At 45.6% G+C, this 12,071-nt stretch overlaps 1 protein-coding gene across 1 annotated transcript in view; it reads right to left on the bottom strand.

Moving 5' to 3' along the window:
• Window positions 1–10,090: 10,090 nt before the first annotated feature.
• IL20RB (interleukin 20 receptor subunit beta) overlaps window positions 10,091–12,071 on the bottom strand; it is a 31,220-nt gene continuing 29,239 nt past the window's right edge. The window contains exon 7 of the mRNA XM_024199106.2: window positions 10,091–10,216. Within this exon, the coding sequence (XP_024054874.2) occupies window positions 10,091–10,216 (126 nt within the window). The remainder of the gene's footprint in view (window positions 10,217–12,071) is intronic.

Below are 12,071 nucleotides of genomic sequence, written 5' to 3'. Positions count from 1 at the left end.
AGCTACTATAGCTGTGATCGAAATTGTACTTTCCCGTAGCATTCCAAAAGCTCCTGCTTTCCTAATACAGATAATGCCACATAAATACAACTTAATCCTGATATCTGAACTGCTTCCTGTCACACATGTATGATCTTTCCATTTTTATGCATTTTTAAATCTGATAAACTGGGATTATACAGAGAGGAATGGTTGATGTGTTCCAGCGTGAGAAAAAACAGAGAACCAATCTCCTCCTTTTCAATTAATCCCAACATACACGACAAAAAGAGTCCCCATGATTAAGGGAAGCTGACTTTCATTAGGAAAAAGATAAATTTCAGGGTAAAACCATCCTGATTTATGGCCAGCTGTGCTTTAGGGTGAGCATCTTATGACTTTTGAGTTTCTAAAGCTGTTTATTGTAAAAGAAACTAAGAAAATGCCAGAGAGAAAGTTCTTGCATTATTTGCAAATATCCATTAGTCAAGATTTTCATAATCACTAGTGATATTTGGTACCTTAATCAGAGCCTGCCCAAATTGTGAGAGAGATAAATGAGTCTGATTTTCAGAAAATGAAGAGCACCTGCTTTCTGAAAATTCAGCCCTTCTAATCTGCATTGAGTTGGACACCTTCTGTGGCTCATAAAATCAAAAGATACTTTTAAGGAACCCTGGCTGAGTTCACCATATATCAATGTCTGTCACTTTCACACTGACTGGCATTCTGCTGCTGTCTTGATGCTGTCTTTTTAGAGATGTAGAAACCTGGGGAACTTCTAATTTTCATTGTCATGATTAGGTTAGGTCATCTAGTCATGCTAGTAATTATATTATACAACCAAAAATCTTGTTTCTACAAGAAACAAAAGGGATCATTCACAAAGCAGCCAGTCTTAAAGAAAAAACTCAAGAACCTCAGACTTTAAATAAAATACAGGAAAACACAGAAAAACATGAACATTAAACAAGTGCATCTAAGCTATTCTAAAGCTTCTACAATTCCTCCATGAGACATATTTTATTAATGGTAAGTTATGTTAATAAACATTGATCGTGGTCTCTCCAAGAGAGACTCTAGGCCTCTGGAAAAATAATGCAAAACATGGCACAACAGTTCCAGAAAATACTCCAACCAACACAGTTCCAACCATACTGTCCATCCATCAACACAAGGAGAAGGCAAGTGGAGAAGTGGGCACCAGCTCATTCAGCTCCCTGATTTCAAGGTGTAAGAGCAAATACATGCAGACAAAACTCCACTGGGGCACACAGGGCCCAGTTTTCAGAAGTGAAATGACAGCAGCCAGAAGGAAAGATATGCAACCCCAAAGCTGATGTTGGTGACAAGGAAATACAGAAGGACAACAGTGGGTAGAAGTGGTCATTGAATCAAGTCCCTGGGGTGGGTGGCCATCACAATGTCATGTCACTGTGCCCATGACTCACCTATGCTTTACTGTGATGTCACTGAAGCATGCTCTATCCAACATGGCCAGCTCCTAGGAATCAGAAAATGGCCTCTCCAAGCACAGGCACTGGGCGACAAGGAACCCAGTGGAGGCCACTAGCTACAGACAACAAAATCACCAATAATGCACCAATGGCATTGGATCCTGTGGGCATAGCCCAGCACCTCGACTGAAAGGGGAAGAGGTGGATAAGTGAAGACCCAGCCACTGAAAGGGGCTTGCCACTTTGTCAAGAGCAACTTTTGTTGTTAGTACTCCGGCCCCCTACAGCCTCTCTAAGCTTGAAACATGTGCCTGAGGCAGGCACCAAACACACTCAAGCATTCCTTCAGGTCCCACATCACACTCCACTACATCCCAAAAGGGGGAGGCCAACTAGAAGAGAATGGAAAGTTTGTTAAAACTCAGAATTAAACCAGTCAAGTCCATGTTTATTCTTTAGAGACCTCCACTAGCAGACAGCAATTCTGTATGTGCCTGTAGGGCTGTCCCAGCAGCATCCACCTCATCATGTCTTATGGGGGTCCTCAATAGCTCATCATAGGGCTAAAAAAAAAATATCAGATGAACCATTAGGCTGGGTCAGCAGCACCAGGAGCATCAAGGGCTGGTCCCGCTCTGCAGCCCCGCCAAGCTGAGCCCCATTAAAGGCAGGGTATGCACCATGAGCGTGAGTCAGTAACACCAAGGAACAAGTGATGAAAAGCATGGGGGGTGGGGGGTGGGGGGGGAAGAGAGAGAGAGAATGATTACATAGCTAGAGTCCATTGGACCAGAATTTGGATGAGTGACTTGTTCTCTCACACTTGCCAAACCAGGTGTCCTCAGCATTATGTTTTGGAAACCTATTTTGTCTACTCTTTTGGGGTGTCTGTCTCCTTGGAGCCTGACCTCTATGTGCCCTTCATGCATGTTTCCTTTTAGCTGTGTGAGGCCAGGCAGCTCCGACTGGGCAGCCATGAGTTAAGCTGGGCATCTCTCCTTGTCTGGGGATGTTACAGCTAAGTAAGTAGATTCCATCATTTGCTTAAACCCCCATTTGCTGGGAATTTGTTTCCCTATTGACCATGCCTTGTCCCAGAAAATTCCAGGAGTCCTAGTCCAATGGTTCTGGTTGAATGGGAGCTCTCAGAACTGCTGCCTCTGCCATCACTGGCATCTTCTCCATTGAGAGTGGCAGTCCACATGTTAGCATGCATGCTGGCCAGAAACATGCATTAGTGGAAGCCCAGACTTTAGCAATGTGACTACTGATGAAGGAGATGGCTATTATGCCAGAGCTGGAGCAACTCCACAGTTAAGTTTGTAGCAGAGTTTTCATTTTAGCAGTGTTAAAGTCTATTCAAAACATTCCGCTTTCATTTTAGAATTAATTTGAAATGGTAATCCCGCAATCCTCAGGTTTTTTTAAACACTTCCTCTAGAAATAAGGCAGGGCTCCACTTCCTCCCTGCAATAAGGATTTTTTACCCCTCCCCCCAAACACTTTCCCCCATTTTGACCCCCAAAATGGAAACATTTTACACTTCCTTCCAAAAGAGGGTTATTTTACCCCCAAAATAGTTTTCTTTACTCATCCTCCCTTCATATGTGGTTTTATTTTATCCCTCCCTGCCAAAATAGGGTTTTTCCTTCTCTTTCCCCCTGAAATAGGTTTTGTGGTTTTTTTCCATTGCCCCACTTCCCTGAAATAGGGTTTTTTGTTATCCCACTCCCCTGGAATAGGGTTTTCAATCCCTTCTTGGGAAAAAAAAAGGTTTTTACCCCTCCCCTAGAATTAGCATTTTTCTACCCCAACCCTGAAATGAGATTTTATTTCCCTATTTCCCCAGTGTATGGGGTTTTTACTCATTCTAGTACATAAGGTTTGTTTACTCCTCCACCTATAGATTTGTAAGCCCCAGGGGGTACACAGAGGCTGGACAGGAAAAGGGGAAAAGCCAGCTCTGGCCAGCCTCATTTACTTACATGAATTATAATGCTGCTTACCCATAGTTCCTTTCAATCTTTGGGCAGTTGTTTAGGGAGAGATTCTGGCTTCCCTCAGCTTGTCGCCTCTGGCACTGCCGGTAGCAAGTTTGCTCTCTTCCCTGCTCTGCCATTGTTGCCAACAAATGAGCTGCTCCTCTGCCTTCTAAATTCTCCTCCAGTTCGCGCATTTGCTACAGGTGTGGCAGAGTGGGACTGGCTGGTCCCAGTAGTTCCTTAACCCCTTGTCTCCCAGTGTGGGGTTTGTATATCCCATCACACCTTGTCACAGACATACTTGAGTGAGTGTACCTGTAACCTGCTGGACAGGGCACTAGGACGGAGCCTTCGCCACCGAACTGAGCCTGTGGTCTTTCTTTATCACTTCAAAAGTTTTTTTTCACTTACTTAATTGGCCTCTCAGAGTTGGTAAGACAACTCCCACCTGTTCATGCTCTCTGTATGTGTATATATATATCTCCTCAATATATGTTCCATTCTATGCATCCGAAGAAGTGGGCTGTAGCCCACGAAAGCTTATGCTCGAATAAATTTGTTAGTCTCTAAGGTGCCACAAGTACTCCTGTTCTTTCTTTATGTGTAACATCGTCTGTCTGCCAAATCACAAGCTACAGTCTCCACTAGTGCAGAATACACAGGAGCTCCAAGAACAGCAGCACTAACAATGCCCACTATCACTCAGGAGCTGAAATTGGAGTGGACGTTTCTGAGGTGATTTTTCCAGGAATACTTTTATTAACAGCAATGTCTCAACTGGAAATCAATTGATTTTTTACAAAAGGTGTTCTAAGGCCTGTTTTGATGTTCTTCGCCACATTGTTTGTAGGGATATCACTGTAATTCCTACCCCTACTATTTATGTGTTCCAATACCTAACCACATGCTTCCCAAACATTCCTGTGGCATGTCCACATGTAGGTACTGCAGAGTGGATTAAAACAGAAGCTGGACTCTTAATAGCTATTCACATGCTTTCCATCTATTCCTATGGCATATCCACATGTGGGTACTAAAGAACAGGTTAACTACCAACGGTTGGGGGAACCCATTTGTCACAATTCAGGGCAACTGCCCCTGTGTTCTGCCTCTATGGTTCACCAAGTGCACCCAACTCTTCAGCTTCTGACTCCCCAGCCATCACCTCTCTTGGGTGGAGACGTGTGTCTCTCCCTGCCTCCTAACTGGGGTATTTCCAGGCTGCACAGTTCCCTGCCTACACTGTGAATTCCCCAGAAAGTCAGACTGCCTCAGCAGGCCTGCTTTGTCTTTCTTCCTCAGAAGCTATAAATAGCATAATTGCCCACATTTAAGTTACCACCCAGCTCTTGCTAAGCAAGTACATTTATTCTTAGGTAAATGCATTACAGAGAAAACATACTAAAAACAATAAAGGAACCTGCATGCAGGCAAATACGCTTACCAGAGATCACCCCCCCACCCCACACACACACAACTCCTACAAGGGATCTGGTAGGAGTCAGTCCTTCAAACTCCACCAAGGAGTTATTCTGTGGTTACAAATTCATAACCACCTTGGCTCAGAACAAGAACCCCCAATGAATCTGTGAGTCACTCTTTTGTACAGTTGGGCTTCTGATTTTGTCTTCAGAAAACAGGTAATCAGCAGACACAGGTCCCCTCCTCAGGGCAAAGCTTCAAAAGGCTGAGTTTTTGCATAATTGGAAGAGTTATATTCAGTGCTTAATTTGTAATGAAAGAGGTGCTGGGACTTAAGCAATTAGTGCCAGGGCTCAAGTAATTTTTTTACATTTTAAGTTATGCGGCAAGCCCAGAGGTGCCGGGGCTCAGCCTTGGGAAGCCCTGGCACAAATTAAGCACTGGTTATATCTGCATACACCTCCCCCTAGAGATTTCTTGGGAAACCCATTTAACTTCAAAAATTCACATTGTTTCAAACAGTCCTTTGAAGCTCATAGCATTTCCCAAGGTGTCCATTAGTCAGGTCTCCTCCCTAGAGACATTACATACAAGCCCACAATAATACATAAACATTGCATTTTTAATACAGCAAACTCCTAAGATACTTAAGTTAAACCTGATTGAATTAAGTTTAATTCAGTAAGGTTTGTCTGAGATATTGCAGGCAATTGCCATATCTGTCACACCATTGTCTGAGCCAAATGATGTTGAAAACATGACTGACTCCTATCTTTTTATTTATTTATTCATTTTTGATGGCACTTGGGTGACAACTAGTGGTCTAACAATAGACTGCAAAAAACAAAAACAAAAAAACCCCAAACAAACAAAAAAGGAATGAATTGAAAAAGCAAGCTACTTACTGTGTATTTTAAGAATAATGATATCAAGATTTTTTTTTCAGAGAGTTTGTACTTTTAAAATATATTTTCAATTTTGGGACATTATACTACAAGGTAGATAAAACACACTGAAAATGTGTTATGTTTTCAATTTAACAAGTTTGGAAGAGAAAAAAATAATTAGAAACATCTAAAAATCACACATACAGTAGTAATCTTTGACTATCACAGATTTAACCAATTATTTTTCTGGTTAAAAATAGGCTTTAGCATTTTTACCAACAGATTTTTAATTATGTGTTTTTAACATCATTAAGGTCTGCCAAAAAAAGTTATACATTTTTATTAAGAACTAATTAAAATAACACCACAGAATGCATACCCTGAAGGACTCTGTTGACGCTGTGAAAATCATATTCATAGGAAAGAATAGCTATTTAACTCTGCCCACATATCTACACCAGCAATACCATCACAGGACCTAACCAGATCAGCTACAACATCACCGGCTCATTCACCTGCATGTCCATCAATGTTATATATGCCATCATGTGCCAGCAATGCCCCTCTACTATGTACATTGGCCAAACTGGACAGTCACTACGCAAGAGGATAAATGGACACAAGTCAGATATCAGGAATGGCAATATACAAAAACCTGTAGGAGAACACTTCAACCTCCCTGGCCACACAATAGCAGATGTAAAGGTAGCCATCTTACAGCAAAAAAACTTCAGGACCAGACTCCAAAGAGAAACTGCTGAGCTCCAGTTCATTTGCAAATTTGACACCATCAGATCAGGATTAAACAAAGACTGTGAATGGCTATCCAACTACAGAAGCAGTTTCTCCTCCCTTGGTGTTCACACCTCAACTGCTAGCAGAGCACCTCACCCTCCCTGATTGAACTAACCTCGTTATCTCCATACTGATTTATACCTGCCTCTGGAAATTTCCATTACTTGCATCTGAAGAAGTGAGGTTCTTACCCATGAAAGCTTATGCTCCCAATACTTCTGTTAGTCTTAAAGGTGCCACAGGACCCTCTGTTGCTATTTACCTTACAGTAACTGTGGTTCTTTAAGATGTGTTGTCTTCACACTCTTGGTGTGCATGGAGCTCACGCATACAAGTTCAGATCCTTTTTGTCAGCAGAGTCTGTTGGGGCCATGCCTGTACCATAGATGTCCTCCCACGCACACCCATCTGATGGCATAAAGGGTGGGATGGGCCCAACCATCCCTCAGTTCCTTTGCCAATCCAGAATCCCAGAGGAGTAGGACTCCGTAACAGCAAGGAAGGAAGGTGGGTCCTGGAATCCATGTGGACAACACATCTCGAAAGTTACTGTAAGATAAATTACCATGCTTTCTTCTTCAAATGATGGTCCACACAGATTCCACTCTTGGTGTCTAACAAATTGCCAGGTACCTGTTTGCTTGGAGGTTGGTAGCAGAAGTCCTTCTTAAACAATGCAGGACAGCCCTACCAAAGTGGGTATCTGAACTAGAAGCCTCTGCCAAAGAATCGTGACTCAAAGCTGTGGATTGAATTCTGCTTCACTGCCCAGCAGCTTTCAGCAAGAGGTGCTATCTTCAAACAGGCAGCAGAGGCTGCCTGAGCGCTAGTGGAATGAGCTCTGCTATGGCTAGGTGCGTGTACCCTGGCTAACTTGTAACACGTCCTTATACAGTTGGAGACCCACTTAGATAAGCTCTGAGGATATTGCCTGACCCTTCACCATCTCTGCAACGCCCAGACAGTCGGGGGGTGTTTTGAATGGTTTGGTCTCGTCGGTGTAAAAAGACAGGGTTCTTACTACATCAAGTGTGTGAAGTGTAGCTCCCCCCAAGGTTAAGTGAGGTTAGATAAATTGGTTTACATGGAATTTTAAATCAACTTTGGGCAGGACATCGGGATGAGGCCTGAGAGTGATCCTGTCCTTATGAAACACTGTACGAGGAGCCTGCCATGAGGGCCTGAATCAGCCCTACCCTTTGAGCTGATGTGATGGCTACTAAAAAAGGCAGGCTCCATAGGGTGTCATCTTGGATATAAAAAGTTTGCATTGCTGCTATAGTGTAGACACTACAGCAATGGAAGAGGTCCTTCCATCACTGGACCTTCCATCACCAGAAGAATTCTCCTGGTGACTTTGCAGTGTCTACACCAGGGCTTAGGTAGGCTTAATTACATCACCCAGGACATTAATTTTTTCACAGCCCTGAGCAATGTAGTTAAGCTGACTTAACTTTGTTGTGTAGAGAAGCCCTCAGAAGCTGGTGGCTTGGACTAAGGGCAGTATCATTCTCAATTTCTCAAGCAGAGATGACTCTGATACTGGGCCCACAGTTAAATTACTTGGTATCATGTACGCTTTGGGTATTAAGATAGCCAATGCCAAGATACAGGGTATCAAGGAACACAGTTCAGAGATGGCGAGTCTGAAGGTAGTAGCTATTGAGGATTTGAGTACTCAGGCACTCAGTACCAGGGCTGTAAGTACCAAGGCACCCAGTGCCAAAATTGGTTCTGAAAAACTGGTACTGACACATGGTCCATAGACTCCGTAAGTACTGCTGGCACTCTCTTGGTAAACAATACTGCGGCATCCAAGGAGGTGTATCAGGCTTTTGGCCCTTAGGAAGCTGAGCCCAAAGATGAGTCAGAAGTTTGATGACACTTGTGTTTTGGCTTCATAGGCACTGGAGAAGATGACTGTGCCTTGTCACCTCCCTGAAGTGGTGCTCTTTCCTGCCCCTGTCAGATTGACATTGACACCTAGATAGTGACAGATGACGGGGTCTCTTAGTAGATGTGGCCTGGGAACTTGAGGTAGAATCTTGGCTCACCAGGGCACTAATGGAGAGGGACTCCCCAGATGACTTCAAGACTCTGCTAGTATAAACCTTGCCTTGCAGGTAACAGAGAATCCCAGTTCCTGAGTGCCCCAGAAATGCCTCTCTGCAGTGTCCAGTCTTTCTTCAGGCCCGCCGACAGCAATTCCGGGTCCCAGGGCAGAACCGTCAATGGGCCCCCGCTGGAGTCCAGTGAGCTGCCGGCTGCGCTGCAGGGCACACTCTTCTGGCACGGCCAGGGCTTCAACATGCCCACCCGGCTGCCTTCGCCACCGCCGGTACCATCCCGCACATGCCTAGGAGCACAGGCGCCGACTTCCAGATTTCCTAGGGGGTGCTCGACCCCCCTCTCCATACTAGGCTCCTTCCCCCAATGTCCCATCCCCGCCCCACCTCTTCCCACCCCTGTTCTGCCCCCTCCCCCGAGGGCGCCCCATATACAACTGGTGCCTCCCCATAGTGGGGGGGGGCACAATCTAAAGGGCAGGTCACATGTCTCCCCCACCCCAGCCCAGGGCCACCGCACTCTCCCCGCCCCATGTTACCTGCGCGGGGGCACTTTGTCCTCCCACTGCGCCTGCCCCCGCCCGGCATGTTCTGCCGCTCTCCCTGGCGGACAAGACAAGTCTGGTTACAAACAAAATAAAACATGCTTTCTAATGACTAGAACATAATCTTTAAAAGTTACATTCTTAATTCTTCTTAACTTGATGTAGGTACCAGCATTCCTAGCCTTTCAGACTAGGGAGATCCAACTTTCACAGACTCCAAGGGTGCTGTACCCTTTGTCTCCTCTGTGATGGATCACTAAAATGTCTTTTTGCTCCCCTTCTATTACTCAAAGTCCATTGTCTCAGCCTCAAGAGTCAGGAAGGTTTCCTGGGGTGTAGATTTGGTCCCCCATTGTGATCGTTAAACAGTCTTCTCCCCCACCTATTTAACTTGATGGCTTTGTTCTTCCATTATCCTCTGCCTATGACCAAGCTAGTCAGACTGGTAAATACACATTCCTTTATCTAGGGCAGTCTGGTTTTATGGTCTGCCTCCCAAACACATTTTACGAACATATTTCCAGCATACATCTATAACTCTCTGTACTCAACCCACACATACATCAATGATTTTTGTGGGGACCAGTGTGTCACCAGTTTACATATGATACCTTACATGATACCTTTGAGATGCATATATTGTGACAACAGTATGTTGAGGCAATGAGTGTGTGAGGCTTGATGTGAGTTATAGTATGAGGGCCCTATGCCAGTTGGCCTTAAGGGACTCCCAGGGTCACAAGAATGGGAATTGAAAACAGAACTGGAGTCCCGTGTGCACACCGTTGGTGCGACTGTGTCCTGTGAGTTACCAGACGTACATCAAAAAGCTTCCCATTGATCCCTCTGGGTAGACATACCCTGAGTCTGTGGGAGCTGTGTACAGGCTCCCAGTGCACAATCTGCTAGATCTGTTCATAGATGGTTTTCTACAGGGTTGATTATCTCTGGGCAGCTTTAAAGTGCGTCCTGAATCCACAGTCGGAGGATCTCTTCGGGGGGAATCACATGCACAGCCACGTCACAACATTCAGTCTCCTCACTCCTGCAGTGTATTAGCATCGCGGGGGACTCAGTTACTTTCTGTAAAAACAAAGACATGCAAAGCATCTGGGCAGCCTGTGCTGACGTCGTATTGTCCTGCAGGGGCATTTTGGAGCCAAAAACCCTTTTCTCCCTACATTTTGCTTGCCCTCCAAGGCCCTTCTTGCCTTGTCTGGCATAACTCCCCAGAGCCCCAGCTCTGCAGGGCCCAGCAGCCCCAGAAACTTGCTTTCTTCTCATTCAGCAGGGACCCAGAGAAGCTAGAGGTCATTTAATTAACCTTGGGCCACCCTTGCAGAGTCATTCCCCAAGGTATGGTATCCAATGCTTTCTTCAGTCTTACGTGCAGTGTCCGAAGCCACCTGCTTCCTTTGGGAGACAGCTCCAAAGCTTCAGGCTGCCAAGAAGCATCTCCTACTAGACAGACGGAGTTATCCTTTTCTTAATAGAATCCCATGTCTCCTGTTGATTCCCTTCAGCCTGTTTGAAGGAATCCCCCCATCCCAGGGGATTATGGCCCTCAGGCAGGGCCGGCTCCAGGCACCAGCTCAGCAAGCAGGTGCTTGTGGCGGCCAAGGGGAAGGGCGGCAAGTCGGGCTCTTCGGCGGCAATTTGGCGGCGGGTCCCTCGGTCCCTCTAGGAGGGAAGGACCTGCTGCCGAATTGCCGCCGAAGAAGAAAGCAGCATAGTGGAGCTGCCGCCGATCACGGCTTTTTTTTTTTTTCCGCTGCTTGGGGTGGCAAAAACCCTGGAGCCGGCCCTGCCCTCAGGTCATTTGGGGTGGGGTTTTCAAAGGTACCTAAATGACTTGGGGTACACGTGACTGTTACTGGCTTCATCTGCAGTGGGGGGGCACCCCGAGCCAGCCTTGGTGAGTAATGTGGGTTTCCCAACTCCAGCAGCCAGCCTGCTCCTGACGTGAGGATTACAGACCTAAGCCCTCAACCTGGCCAACAGGAGCAGCAAAAGCAAAGCAGTGGCTCCGGGTAGGATCAGCACCATGGGTATCTATGGGTATCTGATCCACTCCCTGCGCAGAGCATTTCCCTGTCTGCTGGGGGAGCCTCTATGGGCAAAGTACGGCTGTCTAGGCCATGACAGCTGAGGCTGGGACTCCCTAGGGGATAGGCTTTAACAGCCTGCAAAGGGGACTAGTTTCCAGCCTAGGAAATCCCCCCTCGGAGTAAGTGGGGGAAGAGCTATCCCTCACTGGCTGATTCTCTCCCTGCAAAGAGAAACGCAACAAATGCGGGCGCACAGGAGAGGCAGAACAGGGGAGGATGACGTGCTTGAAAGCAGCTTGTCAGACATTCTTGCCCGTCTAGGGTGCTGAAATCCACAGGTGGTGACTTTTGTTTTTGCCGGCGGGTGCTTTTGAAGCAGTGTATGTTTGGGGGGAAGGGGAGAGACGCTCTGACAGTTTTGGGGGGAGGCTATTTTCAGCATATGTATACACTTCTTTCATATTCTAGTTATTGAATGTGTGTCTATCACTGGTATCTTCACTATTTTAATAATGATTAAATTATGAACTACATAATTCCATTATCATTACAGTATATTAAAATCATTGCAATCACCTACAAGCTGGCTTCACTAACGTCCCAGTTTAAACACATGACATCTCACTGTAGCTTTCTGGATGAAACTGTCAGCAATCTTATTTACATCTAGTTCCCTGGTATGGTCTTGCTGCACGTTAAGGACAGCTACATTATTCAGTTGTGTCTGTCCCATTGATGACTGGAGATAATTTTAAAGTCTTCTGAAGCTGGAGAATGAGTGTTCCGCAGTTCAGGACGATACAGACACAGTGAGAAGGATTCTTATAAATTTGCAGTACTCTGGAAACATAGTGCTTCCAGAGTACTGCCAATGACTCCAAGATCTCTTT

The sequence above is a fragment of the Terrapene carolina genome, unplaced genomic scaffold (genome assembly GCF_002925995.2).
Source record: "Terrapene carolina triunguis isolate 2854851 unplaced genomic scaffold, T_m_triunguis-2.0 Scaffold93, whole genome shotgun sequence".
In the NCBI taxonomy this organism is placed as follows: Eukaryota; Metazoa; Chordata; order Testudines; family Emydidae; genus Terrapene; species Terrapene triunguis.
This window is presented reverse-complemented; position numbering and strand designations above follow the sequence as displayed.